This window comes from Artemia franciscana, chromosome 13 (assembly GCF_032884065.1).
Source record: "Artemia franciscana chromosome 13, ASM3288406v1, whole genome shotgun sequence".
In the NCBI taxonomy this organism is placed as follows: Eukaryota; Metazoa; Arthropoda; class Branchiopoda; order Anostraca; family Artemiidae; genus Artemia; species Artemia franciscana.
This window is the reverse complement of record NC_088875.1, coordinates 2,355,913-2,379,288: the sequence shown is the minus strand read 5'-3', so window position 1 is coordinate 2,379,288 and position 23,376 is coordinate 2,355,913. Positions and strand designations below refer to the sequence as shown.

Genomic DNA, 23,376 nt, shown 5'->3' with positions numbered 1-23,376 from the left:
GCACATCTGGTGCTCTGATATGTGCATCAAGTGGCAGAAAGTGGGTAGGTGGAAAGTGGGAACGTATTGCCAAAGAGTTTAGAAACTCATTAGACGTACCATTGGCTCTTTGACAGGTGTCTAATAGAAATTAAAAACTACTGGGACCATTGACAGTTCAACATTGAGCAGTAGAACTATGAAAACAAGGCTTAATTTGTGCTAATTAAAATTTGGGTGTTACAACCATCTATCCCATTAACAAAAAGATCATGAAGATCTAAGTTTACTGAGATCCAACCTTAAATTGTCTGAAAATGTGAATTATTTTGTTCTTTAACTATTTGTTTGTTAATCCTCAAATAGTTGAGACCACGTTTACATTCAGAACTAATTAAAGATGTAAACTAATAGGCCTATACCCCTTTTCCCCGTTGTGCAAAAAGGGGTTCCTTCACCTTCGGCCCAACACAAAGCAAAAGTAAGCACCGAGATTAATATTCTACTGTAAGTTTTATTACTTTTGTTTAGGTTTCTATAACTAAATGTATGATTCTGCTGATTGGTGATAGAAGGTGGTAGTTGTTTTTCACTCCGAGACGAAATTATTTTGCCTTATCGGATTCCCATGTTCTTTGTCTTGGTTCCAAGGGCTAGTTCGAGGCTTCCAGGTTTCAAGGGTAGGGCGAAAGTACCTTAGCTTTTTCTTTTAACGTTTCAAAAATGTGTGAACGATAAGTTTACTTTTTCACAGGAAGAAAAGAATATTTTTGGCAAATATTTTAAATTTAGAACGCATGAACGCTCAACAAAGAAAAGTTCTTTGACCAAGCCATCAAGTAATATATTAAGTGAGACTGTAGGATGTTAAACTTGTATAATAGCCAAGTCCAGAAATCCTGTATTAAACATGTTAAAGCATAATCAGATAATTTTCAACCCAGGCACTACGCAGCAATTTTCGTAGGGGGGGGGGAGGCATTATAGAATAAATAGTTTGATACTTGAGTGATTTTGTCAGTTGAAAAACATATTGTGATGAAAAATGTGATTCTTTGAATCATTTCAAATCATTTTATTTCCATAAAAACCGGAATAAAGTTATTCTCAAAAGAAGCGTTAGTCTAGGAAGAAATAGCTCAAAAGATGGTATATGATACAGCCTATTGAGAAATGTCCCTTTTTAAGTTTGAAAAGACCCTACTTTTGTCTAACCCTTTAGGTAAACTTTTCGCATGCTAACCATGGTCTGCTTTGCGCAGGTGCCTATCTCCTGATTCAAGGCCTTCGGCGGGGAGTGCAATGCGTGGTTAGGCGCAAATCATCCGACGCTTTCCATGTTTTTCCACCAGATTTCTCCAGATATTCATCTAAAGCTGGGTTAACGCTGGCTAAGCTTACAGAATCACACCGACGACCCTGTTCTAAACCAAATAACCAGCGACACCTTTAGGCTGGGTGTTGTTTATTCTGCTTTAAATTTTGCAACGTGTGTAGTGTAAAATGCGCTCAAAATGAGGATCGACCTAGAAAGAAATCGTAGTTCGAAAGCTGGCATGAAACACGGCCGTTTTTAGCTTTGACACGCTACTTTTGTCTTACCCTTCAGTTCAAACTTTTTGCATGCTGACCGTTGTCTGCGTTGCACAGGTGCCGATCTCCTGATGCAAGGCCTTCGGCCAGGAGTGCAATGCTTGGTTAGGGGCAAATCATTCGACGCTTTCCGAGTTTTTCCACCAGATTTATTTAGATATCCATTTAACGTTGGCTGAGCTTATAGAGTCACACCGATGACCCCGTTCTAAGCCAAATAATCAGCGATACCTTTAGAGAGGGTGTTGTTTTATTCTGCTTTAAATTTTTGCAACGTGTGTAGCGTAAAATGCGCCCAAAATAAGATTGACCTAGAAAGAAATCGTAGTTCGAAAGCTGACATGAAATACGGCCGTTTGTAGTTTGAAAAAAGCTACGTTTGTCCCTTTAGTCACAGTGCCGGGGCATTCTACTTTAAATGTTTGACACCTGTATTGCTTAAAAGGATCTGACCGCTCGGCTTACTATACCAGTCGCTTTTTTTTGTGTGGGCTAAATGCGTCGTTCATTGCAATTGTGAAGTAACAGCTTATTATTACCAGAAGAAATTCATCAGTAGATATGCTAATAATTATCTTTGTATTTTTGGCAGTACAATGTTTGAAGAATAGTGAATACATTATGAATTTTTCCTTCCTTTATAAAAGTAGGAACGCAAATAAGGGGAGGGATTCGTTTTAAGTTTTAATGCTGTACCTTAATTTTAGTTGAAAATAGTTTCTTTTTTTAAAATTTTTAATTGTTTTTATGGCACTTGGTCAAACAGTTCGTGGTAACGAACTATAGTAAGGAGCGACCCGGCTCAATAGTAATCAAAACTCTAAAAAATTGAATTTTGATATCAATAGCTACATCAAAAGAATCGCATTTTAATGCTGATTTTAAGTATATAAGTTTCATCAAGTTTAGTCTTACCCATCAAAAGTTACGAGCCTGAGAAAATTTGCCTTATTTAAGAAAATAGGGGAAAACACCCCCTAAAAATAATAGAATCTTAACGAAAATCACACCATCAGATTCAGCGTATCAGAGGACCCTATTATAGAAGTTTCAAGCTCCTATCTAAAAAAATTTGGAATTTAGTATTTTTTGCCAGAAGACAAATCACGGGTGCGTGTTTTTTTTTTTTTTTTTTTTTTTTTCCAGGGGTCATCGTATCGACCAAGTGGTCCTAGAATGTCGCAAGAGGGCTCATTCTAACGGAAATGAAAAGTTCTAGTGCCCTTTTTAAGTGACCAAAAAAATTGGAGGGCATCTAGGCCCCCTGCCACGCTCATTTTTTCCCAAAGTCAACGGATCAAAATTTTGAGATAGCCATTTTGTTCAGCATAGTCGAAAACCATAATAACTATGTATTTGGGGATGATTTACTCCCCCACAATCCCTGGGGGAGGGGCTGCAAGTTACAAACTTTGACCAGTGTTTACATATAGTAATGGTTATTGGGAAGTGTACAGACGTTTTCAGGGGGATTTTATTTTGTTTGGGGGGTGGGGCTGAGGGGAGGGGGCTATGTTGGAGGATCTTTCCTTGGAGGAATCTGTCATGGGGGAAGAAAAATTCAAGGAAAAGGGCGCATGACTTTCTTGCATTACTATAAGAAAACAATGAAAAATAAACATGAAAACGTTTTTTCAAATGAAAGGAAGGAGTAGCATTGAAACTTAAAACGAACAGAGATTATTACGCATATGAGGGGTTCTAAAAATACTTTAGCATAAAGAGCGAGGTATTTAGGAGGAGATAAATATCTCGCTCTTTATGCTAAAGTATTTTTAGTAATTTCAACTATTTATTCTACGGCCTTTCTGATTCAGGGGTCATTCTTAAAGAATTGGGACAAAACTTAAGATTTAGTGTAAAGAGCGAGGTATTAACGAGGATACAAACCCCCTTGTATAGATAATAAAAATATAAGATTATGAAAGTTTGTTACGTAAGTTGCTAATTTATAAGTTACGTATATTTTTTGCTAATAAAAACGTTCGTTAAAAATTAAAAGTTCTAGTTGCCTTTTTAAGCAACCGAAAAATTGGAGGGCAACTAGGCCTCCTTCTCCACCCCTTATTTCTCAAAATCGTCTGATCAAAACTAAGAGAAAGCCATTTACCCAAAAAAAGAATTAATATACAAATTTCATTTTAATAATTTATGTGCGGAGAGCCAAAACCAAACACGCATTAATTCAAAAACGTTCAGAAATTAAATAAAAAAAAACAAACAAATTTTTTTAGCTGAAAGTAAGGAGTGACGTTAAAACTTAAAACGAACAGAAATTACTCCGTATATAAAATGGGTTGTCCCCTCCGCAGTCCCTCGCTCTTTACGCTAAAGTTTGACTCTTTGCCACAATTCTACTTTTTAAAACAATTAAAAGCTTTAGCGTAAAGAGCGAGGGATTGCGGAGGGGACAACCCATTTTATATACGGAGTAATTTCTGTTCGTTTTAAGTTTTAATGTCGCTCCTTACTTTCAGCTAAAAAAAATTAGTTTTTTTTATTTAATATTAACCAAGTGACATATAGCAATCGCAAATTCTGTCGGTCTGTCGGTCCCGGTTTTGTAGGCACTTCCAGGTAAGCTAGGACGATGAAATTTGACAGGCGTATCAGGGACCGGACCAGATTAAATTAGAAATAGTCGTTTTCCCGATTTGACCATCTGGGGGTGAGTGGGGGGCCCGTTAATTCGGATAAAATAGAAAAATTGAAGTATTTTTAACTTACGAACGGTTGATAAGATCTTAATGAAATTTGATGTTTGGAAGGATATCGTGTCTCAGAGCTGTTATTTTAAATCCCGACCGGATCTGGTGATATTGGGGGGGGGGGTTGGGAGGGGGAAACCTAAAATCTTGGAAAACACTTAGAGCGGAGGGATCGGGATGAAACTTGACAGGAAAAATAATCACAAGTCCTAGATAAATGATTGAAATAACCGGAATGGATCCGCTCTCTTTGGGGTGGTTTGGGGGGGGGGAGTTGGTAATTCTGAAAAATTAAAAAAATGAAGTATTTTTAACTTACGAACGGGTGATCGGTTCTCAATGAAATTTGATATTTAGAAGAATATGGTGTCTTAGAGCTCTTATTTTAAATCTCGACCAGATCTGGTGACATTGGGGGGGGGATGAGTTGGGAGGGGGAAACTTAAAACTCGGAAAACACTTAGAGTGGGGGGATCGGGATGAAACTTGGTGGGAAAAATAAGCACAAGTTCTAGTTACATGATTGACATAACCGGAATGGATCCGCTCTCATTGCGGTAGTTGGGGGGGGGGGGTAATTATGAGAAATTAGAAAAAAATGAGGTATTTTTAACTTACGAACGGGTGATAGGATCTCCATGAAATCTGATATTTAGAAGGATATCGTGTCTCAGAGCCCTTATTCTAAATTCCGACCGGATCTGGTGATATTTGGGGGTTGGGGGTTGGGAGGGGGAAACCTAAAACTTGGAAAACACTTAGAGTGGAGGGATCGGGATGAAACTTATCTGGATTTGGTGACATTGGGGGGAGTTTAGGGTTGGGGAACCTAAAATGATGGAAAACGCTTAGATTGGAGGGATCGGGGTGAAACTTGGTGGGAAAAATAAGCAGAAGTCTTAGATACGTGATTTACATAATTGGAACGGATCCGTTCTATTGGGGGGGGGGGGTGAATTATGAAAAATTAGAAACAATGACGTATTTTTAACTCACGAAGGAGTGATCGGATCTTTATGAAACTTCATATTTAGAAGGACCTCGTAACTCAGATCTCTTATTTTAAATCTCAACAGGATCCAGCGTAATTGGGGGGGGGGGCAGTTGGGGGAACCGGAAATCTTAGAAAATACTTAAAGCGGTGAGATCAGGATGAAACTGGATGGGAAGAATAGAAACCTGTCCAAAATACGTAACTAACATAACCGGACCGGATCTGCTCTCTTTGGGGTAGTTGGGGGGGGGGGGGTTAATTGTGAAAAACTAAATAAAATCAGGTGTTTTTAACTTACGAACGGGTGATCGGATCTCAATGAAATTTGATATTTAGAAGGATATCGTGTCTCGAAGCTCTTATTTTAAGTCCCGACCGGATCTGGTGACATTTGGGGAAGTTTGGGGTGGGGGAACCTAAAATGAAGGAAAACGCTTAGATTGGAGGAATCGGGATGAAACTTGGTGGGAAAAATAAGCAAAAGTCTTAGATACGTGATTTACATAATTGGAACGGATCCGCTCTATTGGGGGGGGGGGAGGGTTAATTCTGAAAAATGACGTATATTTAACTTACGAAGGAGTGATCGGATCTTCATGAAACTTCATATTTAGAAGGACCTTGTAACTCAGATCTCTTATTTTAAAGCTCAACCGGATCCAGCGTAATTGGGGGGGGCAGTTGGGGGGAACCGGAAATCTTAGAAATACTTAAAGCGGTGAGATCAGGATTAAACTGGATGGGAAGAATAAAAACTTGTCTAAGATACGTGACTGACATAACCGGACCGGATCTGCTCTCTTTGGGGTAGTTGGGGGGGGGGGTTAATTCTGAAAAACTAAAAAAATGAGGTATTTTTAACTTACGAACGGGTGATCGGATCTCAATGAAATTTGATATTTAGAAGGATATCGTGTCTCAGAGTTCTTATTTTAAATCCCGACCAGATCTGGTGACATTGGGGGAGTTGGGAGGGGGAAACCTAAAACTTGGAAAACACTTAGAGTGGAGGGATCGGAATGGAACTTGGTGGGACAAATAAGCACAAGTCCTAGATACATGGTTTACATAACCGGAACGTTCCGCTCTCTTTGGGGTGGTTGGGGGGGGGGGTAATTCTGAAAAATTAGAAAAAAATGAGGTATTTTTAACTTACGAACGGGTGATCGGATCTCAATTAAAATTGATATTTAGAAGGATATCGTGTCTCAGAGCTCTAATTTTAAATTCCGACCGGATCTGGTGACATTGGGGGGGGACTTGGGAGGGGGAAACCTAAAACTTGGAAAACACTTAGAATGGAGGGATCGGGATGAAACTTGGTGTGAAAAATATGTCTAAGTCCTAGATACATGATTGACATAACCGGAATGGAACCGCTTTCTTTGGGGTAGTTGGGGGGGGGTTAATTCTGAAAAATTAAAAAAAATTAGGTATTTTCAACTTACGAACGGGTAATAGGATCTCAATGAAATTTGATATTTAGAAGGATATCATATCTCAAAGCTCTTATTTTAAGTCGTGACCGGATCTGGTGACATAGGGGGGAGTTTGGGGTGGGGGAACCTAAAATGATGGAAAACGCTTAGATAGGAGGGATCGGGATGAAACTTGGTGGAAAAAATAAGCAGAAGTCTTAGATACGTGATTTACATAATTGGAACGGATTCGCTCTATTGGGGGGGGGGGGGTTAATTCTGAAAAATTAGAAAAAATGACGTATTTTCAACTTACGAAGGAGTGATCGGATCTTAATGAAATTTCATATTTAGAAGGATGAGTTTGAAGGGGAGTTTGGGGTGGGGGAACCTAAAATGATGGAAAACGCTTAGATAGGAGGGATCGGGATGAAACTTGGTGAAAAAAATAAGCAGAAGTCTTAGATATGTGATTTACATAATTGGAACGGATTCGCTCTATTGGGGGGGGGGGGGTTAATTCTGAAAAATTAGAAAAAATGACGTATTTTCAACTTACGAAGGAATGATCGGATCTTAATGAAATTTCATATTTAGAAGGACCTCGTAACTCAGATCTCTTATTGTAAATCTCAGTCGGATCCAGCGTAATTGGGGGGGGGGGGTAGTTGGGGGGTACCGGAAATCTTTGAAAATACTTAAAGCGGTGAGATCAGGATGAAACTGGATGGGAAGAATAAAAACCTGTCTAATATACGTGACTGACATAACCGGATCTGCTCTCTTTGGTGGAGGTTTGGGGGGGGGGGGTAATTTAGAAAATTGATGTATTTGTAACTTACGAAAGGGTGACCAGATCTTAATGAAATTTGATATTTAGAAGGATCTTGTGCTTTAAAGCTCTAATTTTAAATTCCGACCAGATCCTGTGACATTGGTGGATTTGGAGGGGGAAACCGGAATTCTTGGAATATGTGAATATTTGGGTATTTTTATCTTACATATAGGTGATCGGATCTTCATGAAATTTTATTTTTAGAAGGGATTCATGTCTCGGAGCTCTTATTTCAAATCGCGACCAGATCTTTTGACATTTGGGGGAGTTGGTGGGGGAAATCTTGGAAAACACTTTGAGTGGAGGAATCGGGATGAAGTTTGGTGGATAGAATAAGCAAATGTCCTTGATACGTGATTGATGGAACCGTACTGGATTTGCTCTTTTTGTGGGAGTTGGGGGGAGGGGTTCAGTGATTTGGCGAATTTGGTGCTTCTGAACATGCTAGGACGATGAAAATTGGTAGGCGTGTCAGGTAGCTGCACAAATTGACTTGATAAAGTCGTTTTTCCAGATTCGACCATCTGGGGGGCTAAAGGGAGAGGAAAAATTAGAAAAAAATTAGATTTTTATAACATACGAGTGGGTGATTGGATCTAAATGAATTTTGATATTTAGAAGGACATCGTGACTCAGAGCTCTTATTTTAAATCCTGACCGGCATTAAGCCTCTTATTTTCCTTTTAAATGAATCTATTGATTCATAGAATTTTTGTTAGAGCTCATACCATATGATCCCTTGGTTCTTAGCTCTTCATGCCTCGTCACAAGTTCCATATGAGCTCTTAGCTCTTGTTTAAATAGTATGCTCCTCCACAGATAATCCTAAACAGTTGAAATATCCCCGCTCCTCTCCACAAAGCCATGGAACCCCCAGCCACAATAGAAAAAATCGTGAGAGATTAGGATTTCCATACTTGTCGGTTATTGGACTACTACGCTTATGTTACATCCCAGAAAACCGGTTTCATACATACAAAAACAAGTGACGGATGATACAATGCATTGGATATAGACAGAATGTATTGGACTTGTACGACTTGGGCTATATTTTTGCATATTTGGGGTGGGGATGGGTGTTAGATTTGGTTTCCATAATTTTGTTTCTAAAGTATTATCTTATCACCATGTTTTGTTTATATTTCATTAGGATTAACCCAACCTCACTTTTTGGGTGTATTTCCAATAACTGATAAGTACCAGATTATCATTTGGGTCAAAATCTTTGTATTGTCCTGTCCTGCCCCTAAGAATCCTCCAATCTGAAAATACTCTAATTTACTGCCGAAAATCAGAAATTTCTGTATAAACTGAATACTTTGTTGGGACGTCGAGGGAAGCTCCTAAATAGCTGAAATAACCTTGTTCCTCTCCACAGTCAGGAAACCCCATCCACGATAGAAAAAACGCGGGGAAAAAGGCTTTCTTTTGACTCAACCAGATAGAAAAAGTTCTAAAGCTGCCAGTAGCAGAATTCGACAGAATTCCAAAAGCTGCCAAAACTTTAGCAGCACAACTCGTGTTTTGACAGCTTTTCTTTGAGCAAAAAGTATGGTACTTGTGTATTATTCAGAACACACTCAATAAGTGAAGTTAGGTTCTTTCGTGAAGCAAACTACGATGCAGGTACATTTTAATTAAATATTTGATTTTTGTTCATTATTCAATTGATTCAATTCAATTCAGAACACACTCAAGAATTTTGGTGAGAAAATCCGGTTTCATAGGCACAAAGACAAAACTCAATTTAGTTTGCTACGCATAGTGATAGAAGATAGTGTCCGAACATTGATTTTGAAATGAAGATTCGGGATTTGCCAAAGACTGAAAAAGAGGCAATTATATTTTTTCAGGATAAGGGGTTGTTGCCCACAACAAAACAGTGCGTCAATGAACACAACATGACTTTATGTTCTTACGAGAAGGGACATTTTTGGAAGTGTAACAATAGGCCATGTTTGAAAAAAGATCTTAATCTAACCTAACCACCTCTATATATATACAAAATAGTTCAAGAAAATGTACCTGTATTGTAGTTTGTTTCACGAAAGAACCTAACTTCACTTATTGAGTGTTCTGAATAATACACAAGTACCAAAAGTATTTCTATATGTAAAAGTGATATTTTTAGACAAAATCTGCCAACAAATTTGAAAATACCAAGTAGCATTGCTACTTGGTAGTTTTCAGTGGGGTAGCAAAGTAGCATTGCTACTTTGCTACCCCACTTTTTTGCACTGCGTCTCTCGTCCATTTTTGCTAAGTTAATGATTTGCAAAACTTGACTGTTTTTGCGTGTTCTGTGAAACTTTTTTTTTTATAAAAAAGAATCATAAAACCGTGTCAAGATGTGACCACAGAAAAAACAAGCGGTCCCGAAATTAGCTCAAACAGCTTGTGTCTATCTGTGCATCCAATGGGTCAGTGAACTCTCCTTAAACTGTCTTGAAAATGTGATGTATTAATTAAGCTGCTTGGGTGCAGCATAACAGAATGCGCCCATCTGTCCATTCTGAATCCTCAGCTTTTTCTATTTTCCATCAGTTCAAAACATTTTAGCGTAACAACATAGGAACAACTTGGTACTTGTAAAATGACCCGGTTACAGTCAAGAAGTGAAATTAGCTTAATCATAATGAAATATACTAAAATATGATGAAAACATAATACTTTAGTAGCAAAATTACGGAAACTACTACAGAGAATTATGGAAAGCAGGCCGCCCAGAACGTATGCTGTTTGTAGGTTACTATAAGGTATATGGCCATGTAACTACTATAGTCTACCACTTAATAAGAAAATATTTATTATTTAGGTCTTTTCGAAGACCACAATGCCTTTCCATGACGTACAAATAACAGTTCAAATAGGGATCAGTCCTTTTATTAGACAGTGAAAAACAATGACATACTTTCTGAATATTTTGATCATATCAAGTGACCGTCATTAGCAGTTTTTCGATATTTGGAGTTTTTTTTATCATTATTTTCACTGTCTAATAAAAAGATTTATCTTTATTTGAACTGTTATTTTTAAGATTTAATATTGTTATTTGGTGGCTTTACTTAGCCAGAGCCTGGTGACAAGGTTGTCATGTCGTCAGCCTGATGGTCATTATTTTCGCCCAAATTTTGTTACAGGTTGATTTACAGCTTTATCTTTAAAACCGTTTTTTTTTGGCTAATTGGGTGTTTTTGTGTATCTGTTGCTAGACAAAAGCGTGTGTCGGAGAACATGCATAAAACACACATACCGTCACTGGACAAAAATATTTTACCCCCTCCCAAAAAACGTAAGGTTTTTGATATCTTTAATCTTCCCTCCCCCACCCCTTCCAAAAAAACTTGATCCATCAGCCGAGAGACAAAATAGGGTAACTAGCTTGTCTAATAGGGTAGACAAAAGGTTAGCTTTAGTTACCCGTTGTATGACCTCACATAATTGTTTGGGTGTTACAGACACTTGCCAATTATATAAAGTAGGATATCTAGTAAATTAAACGAGAAAATTTACAAAGCAGAATGACTTTCGTTGCTTAAGCTCCTCTATCCTTGCTAATAACGCACAAACATTTAATTATAAAAAAAATAGATGACGCAGTTTAAGTGAAATGGCGTTTAAAGTGCAAACCGTATATTTTGCTGCAACTTCAGCTGGTTCTGGTCCTGGAAAAATGAAAGGATATTGTATAAGTAATCGATCAGGCATTCCATTGTCACAGAGTCTTGAATATCTGAATGTCAGCTTTGAGGAGAAGAAGCAGATGATAGCCTCTTCTTTGTCCATTTCAGACTTTTTGCAGGCCTCCAAAAAAGGTATATTTCGAAGTTATTTCTTTTGCATGGAATATTTAGTGTAACATTTGATATATTAATATAATGCACTTTATGGTTTGAAAAGAATTTAGGATTTTCAAATGAAAGTCTATTATTATCCTAAGATCAGAATCTTCAAAAGTCTCCAACGTCTCCAACGGTTTTTAACCGTTTGGTGTGGGCTTTCAGCTAGTCAAACAGTTCGTGGTAACGAACTGTAGTAAGGAGCGACCCGGCTCAATAGAAACCAAAACTCTAAAAAATGGAATTTTGATACCAATAGCTACATCAAAAGAATCGCATTTTAATGCTGATTTTAAATATATAAGTTTCACCAAGTTTAGTCTTACGCACCAAAAGTTACGAGCCTGAGAAAATTTGTGTTATTTTAGAAAATAGGGGGAAACACCCCCTAAAAGTCATAAAATCTTAACGAAAATTACACCATCAGATTCAGCGCATCAGAGAACCCTACTGTAGAAGTTTCAAGCTCCTATCTACAAAAATGTGGAATTTCGTATTTTTTGCCAGAAGGCAGATCACGGATGCGTGTTTATTTGTTTGTTTGTTTTTTTTGTTTTTTTTGTTTTTTTTCCAGGGGTGATCGTATCGACCCAGTTGTCCTAGAATGTTGCGAAAGGGCTCATTCTAACGGAAATGAAAAGTTCTAGTGCCCTTTTTAAGTGATCAAAAAAATTGGAGGGCACCTAGGCCCCCTCCCACGCTAATTATTTTCCCAAAGTCAACGGATCAAAATTCTGAGATAGCCATTTTATTCAGCGTAGTCGAAAAACCTTATAACTATGTCTTTGGGGACGACTTACTCCTCCACAGTCCCCGTGGGAGGGGCTACAAGTTACAAGCTTTGACCAGTGCTTACATATAGTAATGGTTATTGAGAAGTGTACAGGTGTTTTCAGGAGGATTTTTTGGTTGGGGGGAGGGGTTGAAAAGAGGGGGATATACTGGGGGAACTTTCCATCGAGGAATTTGTCATGGTGGAAGAAAATTTCCATGAAGGGAGCGCAGGATTTACTAGCATTATTTAAAAAAAAAACAATGAAAAAATAAATATGAAAAAGTTTTTTTCAGCTGGAAGTAAGGAGCAGCATTAAAACTTAAAACGAACAGAAATTATTACCCATATGAGGGGCTCACCTCCTCCTAATACCTCGCTCTTTACGCTAAAGTATTTTTAGTAATGTCAACTATTTATTCTACGGCTTTTGTGATTCAGGGGTCATTCTTAATGAATTGGGCCAAGATTTAAGATTTAGTGTAAAGAGAGAGGTACTGACGAGGGGGCGAACCCTCTCATATGTGTAATAAAAACATGAGAATAAAAAATTCTTTACGTAAGCTAGTTTATAAGTTACGTATATCTTTTACTAATAAAAAGATTCGTAAAAAATTAAAAGTTCTAGTTGCGTTTTTTATTAACCAAAAAATTGGAGGGCAACTAGGCTTCCTCCCCCGCTCTTTTTTCTCAAAATCATTCGATCAAAATTATGAGGAAGCCATTTAGCCAAAAAAAAAAAAAAAAAAAATGCAAATTTCTTTTTAATTATTTCTCTGCGGAGAGCCAAAATCAAAACATGCATTGATTCAAAAACGTTCAGAAATTAAATAAAAAAAAAACAAGTTTTTTCAACTGAAAGTAAGGAGCGACATTAAAACTCAAAACGAACAGAAATTACATCGTATATGAAAGGGGCTGCTTCCTCATCAACGCCCCGCTCTTTACGCTAAAGTTTTTTACTGTTTTAAAAAGAAGAGTTGAGAGAAAGAGTCAAACTTTAGAGTAAAGAGCGGGGTGTTGATGAGGAAGCAGCCCCTTTCATATACGAAGTAATTTCTGTTCGTTTTAAGTTTTAATGTCGCTCCTTACTTTCAGTTGAAAAAACTTGTTTTTTTTATTAATTTCCAAAAAGCTTTCCACTCCTGCTATTTCCTCTTTGTCTTTTTAACTATTTTTCATGCTGGATATTAATGTTATGTTGCTTCTAGTTTTTGTATTGTTGACCGTGAAGTTTTTATCATTATTTTTATTGCACTTGGTATTAACCAAGTGACATATAGCAATCGCCAATTCTGTCGGTCTGTCTGTCTGTCGGTCCCGGTTTTGCTACTTTAGGCATTTCCAGGTAAGCTAGGACGATGAAATTTGGCAGGCGTATCAGGGACGGGACCAGCTTAAATTAGAAATAGTCGTTTTCCCAATTTGACCATCTGGGGGGGGAGTGGGGGGCCGGTTAATTCGGAAAAATAGAAAAAATGAAGTATTTTTAACTTATGAATGGGTGATGGGATCTTAATGAAATTTGATGTTTGGAATGATATTGTGTCTCAGAGCTCTTATTTTAAATCCCGACCGAATCTGATGACATTGGGGGGAGTTGGAGGGGGGGAACCTAAAATCTTGGAAAACACTTAGAGTGGAGGGATCGGGATGAAACTTGGTGGGAAAAATAAGCACAAGTCCCAGATACATGATTGACATAATCGGAACATATCCGCTCTCTTTGGGGTAGTTGGGGGGGGGGGGGGTAATTCTGAAAAAATAGAAAAAATGAGGTATTTTTAACTTACGAACGGGTGATCGGATCTCAATGAAATTTGATGTTTAGAAGGATATCGTGTCTTAGAGCTCTTAATTTAAATCCCGACCGGATCTGGTGATATTGGGGGGAGTTGGGAGGGGGAAACCTAAAACTTGGAAAACACTTAGGGTGGAGGGATCGGGATGAAACTTGGTGGGAAAAATAAACACAAGTGCTAGATACATGATTGACATAAACGGAACGGATCCGCTCTCTTTGGGATAGTTGGGAGGGGGGGGGGGTTATTTCTGAAAAATTAGAAAAAATGAGGTATTTTTAACTTACGAACAGGTGATTGGATCTCAATGAAATTTGATATTTAGAAGGGTATCGTGGCACAGAGCTCTTATTTTAAACCCGATCAGATCTGGTGACATTGGGGGGGGGGAGTTGGGAGGGGGAAACCTAAAACTTGAAAAACACTTAGAGTGGAGGGATCGGGATGAAACTTGGTGGAAAAAATAATCACGAGTCCTAGATACACGATTGACATAACCGGAATGGATCCGCTCTCTTTGGGGTAGTTGGGGGAGGGGTTAATTCTGAAAAATTAGAAAAAATGAGGTATTTTTAACTTACGAACGGGTTATCGGATCTCAATGAAATTTGATATTTAGATGCATATCGTGTCTCAAAGCTCTTATTTTAAATCCTGACTGGATCTGGTGACGTTGGGGGAAGTTTGGGGTGGGGGAACCTAAAATCATGGAAAACGCTGAGATTGGAGGGACCGGGATGAAACTTGGTGGGAAAAATAAGCAGAAGTCTTACATACATGATTTACATAATTGGAACGGATCCGATCTATTGGGGGGGGGGGGGGGGTTAATTCTGAAAAATAAGAAAAAATGACGTATTTTTAACTTACGAAGGAGTTATCGGATCTTCATGAAACTTCATATTAAGAAGGACCTCGTAACTCAGATCTCTTATTTTAAATCTCAACCGGATCAAGCGTATTTGGGGAGGGGGGGGACCGGAAATCTTAGAGAATACTTAAAGCGGTGAGATCAGGATGAAACTGGATGTGAAGAATAAAAACCTGTCTAAGATGCGTGACTGACATAACTGGACCGGATCTGCTCTCTTTGGTGGAATTGGAGGGGGGGGGGGGGTAATTTTGAAAATTGAGGTATTTGTAACTTACGAAAGGGTGACCAGATCTTAATGAAATTTGATATTTAGAAGGATCTTGTGCTTTAAAGTTCTTATTTTAAATTCCGACTAGATCCTGTGACGTTGGGGGGAGTTGGAGGGGGAAACCGGAATTCTTGGAAAACGTGAAAATTGGGGTATTTTTATCTTACGAATAGATGATCGGATCTTAATGAAATTTGATTTTTAGAAAGAATTCATGTCTCAGAGCTCTTATTTCAAATCCCGACCAGATCGTTTGACATTTGGGGGGAGTTGGAGGGGGAAATCTTGGAAAAACACTTGGAGTGTAGGAATCGGGATGAAACTTGGTGGATAGAATAAACAAATGTCCTTGATACGTGATTGACAGAATCGTACTGGATTCGCTCTCTTTGGGGGAGCTGGGGGGAGGGCTTCAGTGATTTGGCGAGGTTGGTGCTTCTGGACGTGCTAGGACGATGAAAATTGATAGGCGTGTCAGGGAGCTGCACAGTTTGACTTGATAAAGTCGTTTTCCCAGTTTCGACCATCTGGGGGGCTAAAGGGAGAGGAAAAATTAGAAAAAATTAGGTATTTATAACTTACGAGTGGGTGATCGGATCTTAATGAATTTTGATATTTAGAAGGACATCGTGACTCAGAGCTCTTATTTTAAATCCTGACCGGCATTAAGCCTCTTATTTTCCTTTTTAAATCAATCTTATGATTCATAGAATTTTGTTAGAGCTTAGACCATATGATCTCTTGGCTCTTAGCTCTTCTCGCCTCGTCACTAGTGCCATATGAGCTCTTAGCTCTTGTTTTTCCTATATTTTGTCATCCACTACTAGTTTTACTTTCGAAATGAACAATGAAATGACTATTCCTCATCACGATAAGTAAATTGATATACTTCACTAAAGAAATAAAGAGCTATAGAAACTCTTTTAGACCAAAATGTGTGACTTTTCGTACTTATTTCGTATTTTATTTTTTAATGTCCTGGACATGCTTCACAAGAAATTTCAAAGCATATGACTCAAATGGCTTCAATAGCATTTTCTTTAAAAAAGTTTATATTCGCTACCCGAAATTGTATCAAGTCTTAATTCCTTTTGATATTCAATATATCGGAAAAAAATAACTTTAAAACCAATCTCATTTTAAAAGGTGAGTTTTTTTTATCTCTCTAAAAACAAGGAATTACGTGATTGGTTTGCGAAAATATATCACAGATTTAAACCAATGAAGCCAAACCACACTTTTAGCATGGAATTATAGAAAAATAATCTCTGTTTCTTTGGGAAAACTCTATTACAGAAACGTCTGTAATAACCATTCCTTCAGAGATTGGAATGGTTAGTCTTTGGAATGGTTAGGATTGGAAAACAGTATTCCTTTTCTCCTTCTGTCTTCCTTTTTTTTAATGTTTTTGTGCTGTTGCATTGGTGACTTCTCTTTTCATATATATATATATATATATATATATATATATATATATATATATATATATATATATATATATATATATATATATATATATATATATATATATATATATATATATATATATATATATATATATATATGGTAATGAATATATATATATATATATATATATATATATATATATATACATATATATATATATATATATATATATATATATATATATATATATATATATATATATATATATATATATATATATATATATATATATATATATATATATTATATATACAAATATGAATGAATATATATGTATATTTATATTATATATTTATATTAAATATATTTTATATATTTATTTTTATTTTGTATATTATATATATAGGATTCTTATATATTTATATTTCAGGACGAAAGGCATCAAACGGGACAATAAGAACACCCCCACCAAAAAGTAAACTGACCGTATTTGGAAGATTATTCAAGCCATGGAAATGGAAACGAAAAAAGAAATCGGAACGCTTTGAGGCTACATCAAAAGGTTTTTTTTACGCCTTTTTTTTTTTTTTTTTTTTATTTCTTTTGTTTTTTTTTTACGCCTTTGCATGACTTTATATATTTATGTTTGAAGTATGATCAGGTATTTTGTCATAGCAGTGTATTTCCTGCTTCTGAGTAAATTTCAAAGATCCCTGCACATACGTGTTGAGGGCGCGTATGGTAGATTGGCCCCTTGGAGAAATTAAAGAATAGCGGCCTTAACTCCGTTACTCTTCACAAATCCCCACCCCTCTCACGCGGGTTGGATTTGTGTGAACTGACTGTATGTACCAAAGTCAAGGCAACGTACATACACCATTGCTGATTCTTGCGCACCGGCCGACTATTCCATAGTAAGTAACTGCTTATGGGAAAGCTTCACGCAGGAAATTGCTAACACGCGAAACAGTGGCATAGCAATAAAACTTAGCGATTATCATCTCTAGATCTCTTCGAACGGAGTTTGGCTTGCTAAAAAAGAGACAGGTATTTGCCGAAACTAGTGGCTTATTTGTGTTATTGCTAGCACTGTACATATAAATCCAGGAGTAAATGATCAAACGATTCAAAATTGAAATTTACGTTGCCCGAATTGGCCAGCCAAAATAGAAATACAGTCCCTGGCAAAACCAAGTGTTGGTTTAGATGTTCCATAGTTCATTGTTCCTCAGCGTTTAACCATTTTGCCCCCCCTCCCCAATAATGAAATATATTTTAGTAAGTGTTGAAGCAACTTTGAGTCATGGGTCCCTGTCGAAATGCAGCACATCTGAACCTTTCTATTCGACTGGATTCAAGTCCAAACAAAGCAGATCTAAAACCCTAGTTTCATACCAAGTTTAATCGAGATCTAGTAAGAGTTTGTGATGTACATGGGGTACAAGAATGTGACTGTTGTGTCACAGATGTTTGATGGAGCATTGAACCCCCAGAAACCATAATGAAATCCCGAAACCTTAACTGTGAACGTTTGTCAAATGCGGTCATAACTAGGTTGCTCATGGCATGAATTTTACCCCTCACAGAGGACTAATGGATGCTGGACTCATATAACTGTCAGTTTTAGTTTAGATCCACCTGTCCATTTCTTTTAGTTACCGTTATAATTGGAACATCGGTACTCCCCATCTTTATTCAGATCAGGTTGGTTTTGGATCCCACCCTCCCCTTCATACAAACAAATCAGAGGCTATGCACTCCTAGGTACTCTTATGGCAATACACTAGCTGTTACCTCTTTTGATGATTTGCTGTGATTTAAAAATCTCTTCAGGTAGATGTCCCGAGGACAAGAATTTAATTACCCTCTCCCGCAATAGAGGTCGAGTTCTGTCAGTATTTATAAAGAGAATGCGTGGAAATCAACTGAATTTCCCGGAAGTTCTTGTGAAATCCGAAGACGATTATACCTGATATTCTGAATACACAGGTTTAAGCCTCTCCTCGTCTATCAACGACGCATATGCAGGATTGGCTCTGGACCCCGAGAGAATACAAATTGAACCACTAGTTACTACTGCCCGCTTACTGTATCTGAATTCCCCTTAAAAAGCAGACTACAGTCCTTCCAAAAGGCAAAACTAGAACATTTAATTGCTATTCTCACAACTGCTGCTTCTACAACAGCTCCTTCTACCGCAACTATTCCCAGCACGATTACTCATAGTGTGGCAACTGCTACAATGTCCTACAATGTTGCTAATATATATTTTGTGACAAAAAAAAATGGTCCACTTTGAGTTAGGTTAGGTTAGGCATAGTTTTTATTAGCAACATTGTAGGACATTGTAGAAGTTTTCACGCTATGATTAATCATGCTGGTAACAGACGGTGAGAATAAAGCCCTCTTCCCCATAAAAAAAGCAGACTCACATCAGGTACAGACCCTCCAAAGGCGAAACTAGGACATTTTACGGCTATTCTGACAACTGCTGCGTCTACTACAGCTCTTTCTACAGCAACAGTTACCAGCACGATTAATCATAGCGTGAAAACTTCTACACTGTCCTACAATGTTGCTAATAAAAACTATGCCTAATAAAAACGAACTGAAATTAAACTTTAAAAAAATTTCACATCAAGATCAAATTTAAAACTTGAAACGAGGAGAAATTACAACAAATATGTGTGGTCTTACAACTCTCCTCTCACTCCCCTCCCACTCTCCTAAATACTAGAGTCCCATTTGCGTTACTGAAAAGAGAATATACCTAGAACTGTTTTTATGGCACTTGGTATTAACCAAGGGACCAGTTAATTCGGAAAAATAGAAAAAATGAAGTATTTTTAACTTACGAACGGTTGATCAGATCTTAATGAAATTTGATATTTGGAAGAATATCCTGTCTCAGAGCTCTTATTTTAAATCCCGACCGGATCTGGTGACATTGGGGGGGAGTTGGGAGGGGGTCACCTAAAATCTTGGAAAACACTTAGTGGAGGGATCGGGATGGAACTTGGTGGGAAAAATAAGCAGAAGTCCTAGATACATGATTGACATAACCGGAACGGATCCGATCTCTTTGGGGTAGTTGGGAGGGGGAGGGTTAATTCTGAAAAATTAGAAAAAATGGAGTATTATTAACTTAAGAAAGGGTGATCGGATGTCAATGAAATTTGATATTTAGAATGAAATCGTGTCTCAAAGCTCTTATTTTAAATCCCTACCGGATCTGGTGACATTGGGGGGAATTTGGTGGGGAGACCTAAAATCATGGAAAACGCTTAGATTGGAGGGATCCGGATGAAACTTGGTGGGAAAAAATAAGCAGAAGTCTTAGATACGTGATTGACATAATTGGAACGGATCCGCTCTATTTGGGGGAACTGGGAGGGGAGGGTCAATTCTGAAAAATTAGAAAAAATGACGTATAAACTTACGAAAGAGTGATCGGATCTTCATGAAACTTCATATTTAGTAAGACCTCGTAACTCAGATCTCTTATCTTAAATTTTAACCGGATCCAGCGTCATTGGAGGGGGGGGGTGCAGTTGGGGATGGGAGTATCCGGAAATCTTAGAAAATACTTAAAGAGCGGAGAGATCAGGATGAAACTGGATGGGAAGAATAAAAACAAGTCTAAGATACGTGACTGAAATAACCGGACCGGATTCGCTCACTTTGGTGGAGTTGGGGGGGGGGGGGTAATTCGGAAATGATCCAAAATGAGGGATTTGTAACTTACGAACAGGTGATCAGATCTTAATGAAATTTGATATTTAGAAGCATCTTGTGCTTTAAAGCTCTTATTTTAATTTCCGACCAGATCTTGTGACATTGGGGGGAGTTGGAGGGGGAAACCAGAATTCTTGGAAAACGTGAAAATTGGGGTGTTTTTATCTTACGAATAGGTGATCGGATCTTAATGAAACCTGATATATAGAAGGATCTTTATGTCTCAGATGCTCCACTTTCGACTCGAATTGGATCCGGGGACATAGAGGATTAGAGGAGGGAAACAGCAATCTTGAAAAACGCTTAGAGTGGAGAGATCGGGATGAAACTTGATGGAAAGAATAAGCACAAGTTACGTGATTGACATACGTGATTGACATAATTGGAACGGATCCGTTCTCTTTGGAGGAACTAGGGGGTGTTAATTTGTAAAAATTAGAAAAATTGAGGTATTTTTAACTTAAGAACGGGTGACCGGATCTTAATGAAATTTGATAATTAGAAGGAATTAATATCTCAGAGCTCTTATTTCAAAATCTCTGCCAGGTCTGTTGACACTGGGGGAGTTGGAGGGGGAAATCGGAAATCTTGGAAAACGCTTAGAGTGGACGAAACGGGATGAAGCTTGGTGGATAGAATAAGCAAATGTAGTAGATACGTGATTGACGTAACCATACTCGATTCGCTCTCTTTGGGGGAGTTGGGGGAGGGGTTCAGTGCTTTGGCGAGTTTGGTGCTCCTGGATGTGCTAGGACGATGAAAATGGGTAGGCGTGTCAGGGAGCTGCACAAATTGGCTTGATAAAGTCGTTTTCCCCGATTTGACCAACTGGGGGGCTAAAGGGAGAGGAAAAATTAGAAAAAATGAGGTATTTATAACTTACGAGCGGATGATCGCATCTTAATGAATTTTGATATTTAGATCGACATCGTGACTCAGAGCTCTTGTTTTAAATCCCGACCGGCATTAATCCTCTGATTTTTCTTTTAAATCAATCTATTGATTATTAGAATTTTGTTAGAGCTCATACCATATGAGCTCTTGGCTCTTAGCTCTTCTGGTCTTTAGTTTTACAGCGAAGCAGTTTTATTAATATTTACTTCCTTTTAATTGTATTTATTTCCTTTTGGTTAAAGACAACTTCCAATTTAAGCTGGCTATTTAGTTTTCAAATAAAGTACAAAAGACACAAGCCTTTGCCGGGGTGGGGGACCTGAAGGGGGGCTTCATAATTACTTAAGGTAGTTTATGATTTGCTTAAATAATCATAATAACCATTGAACTTCAATAACGTCAGCAAATAGATAGTTTAACTTCTAAATTTGCCCTGTTTTTTTTCGGGGGAAAAACTTGTATTTAATTAGTGGAAAATCTGCAAATTCTTGAATTTTTTTTGGATGCATCCCCGTTAAATATTTGATTGTTATTTTTCTCGTTAATGTTTGGTCATTAATTATGTATTTATAATATTTAACGGTATAATAGACCAGAAAAGAGTTATAAAACTACAGTTGTTTTCATTTAAGTTAGCTACAATAGCCACTAAATTCTAATTAATGGTAGCTACTCCCCCTCCCCGTTTTAACTTGAAAATTTACTTTTTGATTTCGTGGTAATTTGTTTTATTCTGTTGCAGGAAAACTGTTACAGTTTTGAGATTTTCTTGAGGTTATAATCATTATATATCCCTACATACATGGTTGCATTTAATGGTTGCATTAATTTGATTTAATGGTTTCATTTGTACAGGGTGGGTCAAAAGTCACTGACGCATTTCAATTTTAGATAGCTTTTTTATTTTAATATTCGTATGCATGAAATTTTAGTATCATAAAGTCAGGGCTATGGAAATTGATTTTCTATCACGTACGTTGTACGTATACCGTACCACGTTATATACCGTACGTTGTACGGTGCTGAATTTCTCCATAATCAATTTCCAGGAACTGAAAAAATAAAAATATTAAGAAAAAAAATATTAAAAAATAAAAAAGATATTTAAAATTGAAATGGGTCAGTGACTTTTGGCCCACCCTGTATATATGCAGTTACGACTATATATTTGACCATTAAAGGGGAAGGGGGGTGGGTAAAGTTCATTTGCGACGCAAATGGAGACTATATTTGGATTCAGGATGAAAGTCTGATGCTAAACGTAAGTCTGTTTCTTAGCTAGTTAATCAGAAAATTTACCCTTTTTTTTTCTTTTTTTTTTTTTTTTTTTTTTTTTACAATCTTTTGTATTTTCAGCTTTAGAGAGAAAGATCTCTGTTCGTGTACCTCGAGAAGAGTTGATACAAAAGGGAATTTTATTACCTGAAACACCAACTCCAACCAATTCTAGTGTGCCAACGTCGAATAACCTACCCCCAGCTTTAACAGCACCTGTTCTTCCACCACTGCCGGGTAAGCGTCTTATAAATAATGCTGATATCTGAATTTCTGTAGAGTTGGTCGTTGAAATAGTTAGATCTTTTTGTATGCAAATATAAATTCTGACTAAGGGAGTCAGCACAACATTGTTCATTTGAAAAGACCAACGTTGTAAGCAACTAACGCTATTCTGTATGGAAAGTAAAATCTGACAAGTGTAAGAAGATCCTTCTGGAAAGAACGTCATTCGTTTGGAAAGAATAAACGTTTTGATAATCCTATTAGTTTACTCAGTTGTTAATTCAATTTTTCTTGTAGAAATTTCTAGCCGATTATGAATTTGGAATCTAACTTTGGGAAACTAGGCTTTCAAAGCTGCGACGATATCTGACGCCTCGAAAGTGCATTTTTTCGCCTAAATTGTTGAATTTTATATGGGAAGTATTCCAGATCAGTATGTAGAGGGGGAATCACCCCCTGACCCCTGAGTTCTCGTAATTGTACCATAATTACTGCGTCCATACCTTTTTTTATTACTGCGTCCAAGACGGATTTTCCGTCGTGTTGGCAAACTGTTCGTACAATTGGAAATGTTCTAGGACTTCCATGATTCGCTGAATATCATCAAATAATTGAGAACGCACTGAAGGCGGCCATACACAAACTTGCTTTCAATAGCATAAAATCACACGGGACTCCTCAGAGTTGTTTTAAAGTTGCAGTGACAGTTCTTAACTATCTTGCACTCGGGGCAAAATCGTTTACCCCGCCGGGTCGAA

At 37.4% G+C, this 23,376-nt stretch overlaps 1 protein-coding gene across 6 annotated transcripts in view; it reads left to right on the top strand.

Annotated features, from left to right (window-relative positions):
* LOC136034377 (phosphatase and actin regulator 4-like) overlaps positions 1 to 23,376 on the top strand; it is a 205,137-nt gene that overhangs the window by 40,363 nt on the left and 141,398 nt on the right. For 5 of the 6 annotated variants that reach the window (XM_065715524.1, XM_065715523.1, XM_065715522.1 and 2 more), the window contains exons 2-4: positions 11,119 to 11,342; positions 16,920 to 17,051; positions 22,475 to 22,630. In XM_065715524.1, the coding sequence (XP_065571596.1) occupies positions 11,138 to 11,342; positions 16,920 to 17,051; positions 22,475 to 22,630 (493 nt within the window). In that variant the 5' untranslated portion in view covers positions 11,119 to 11,137. The remainder of the gene's footprint in view (positions 1 to 11,118; positions 11,343 to 16,919; positions 17,052 to 22,474; positions 22,631 to 23,376) is intronic. The other variant, XM_065715525.1, reaches the window with a different exon arrangement.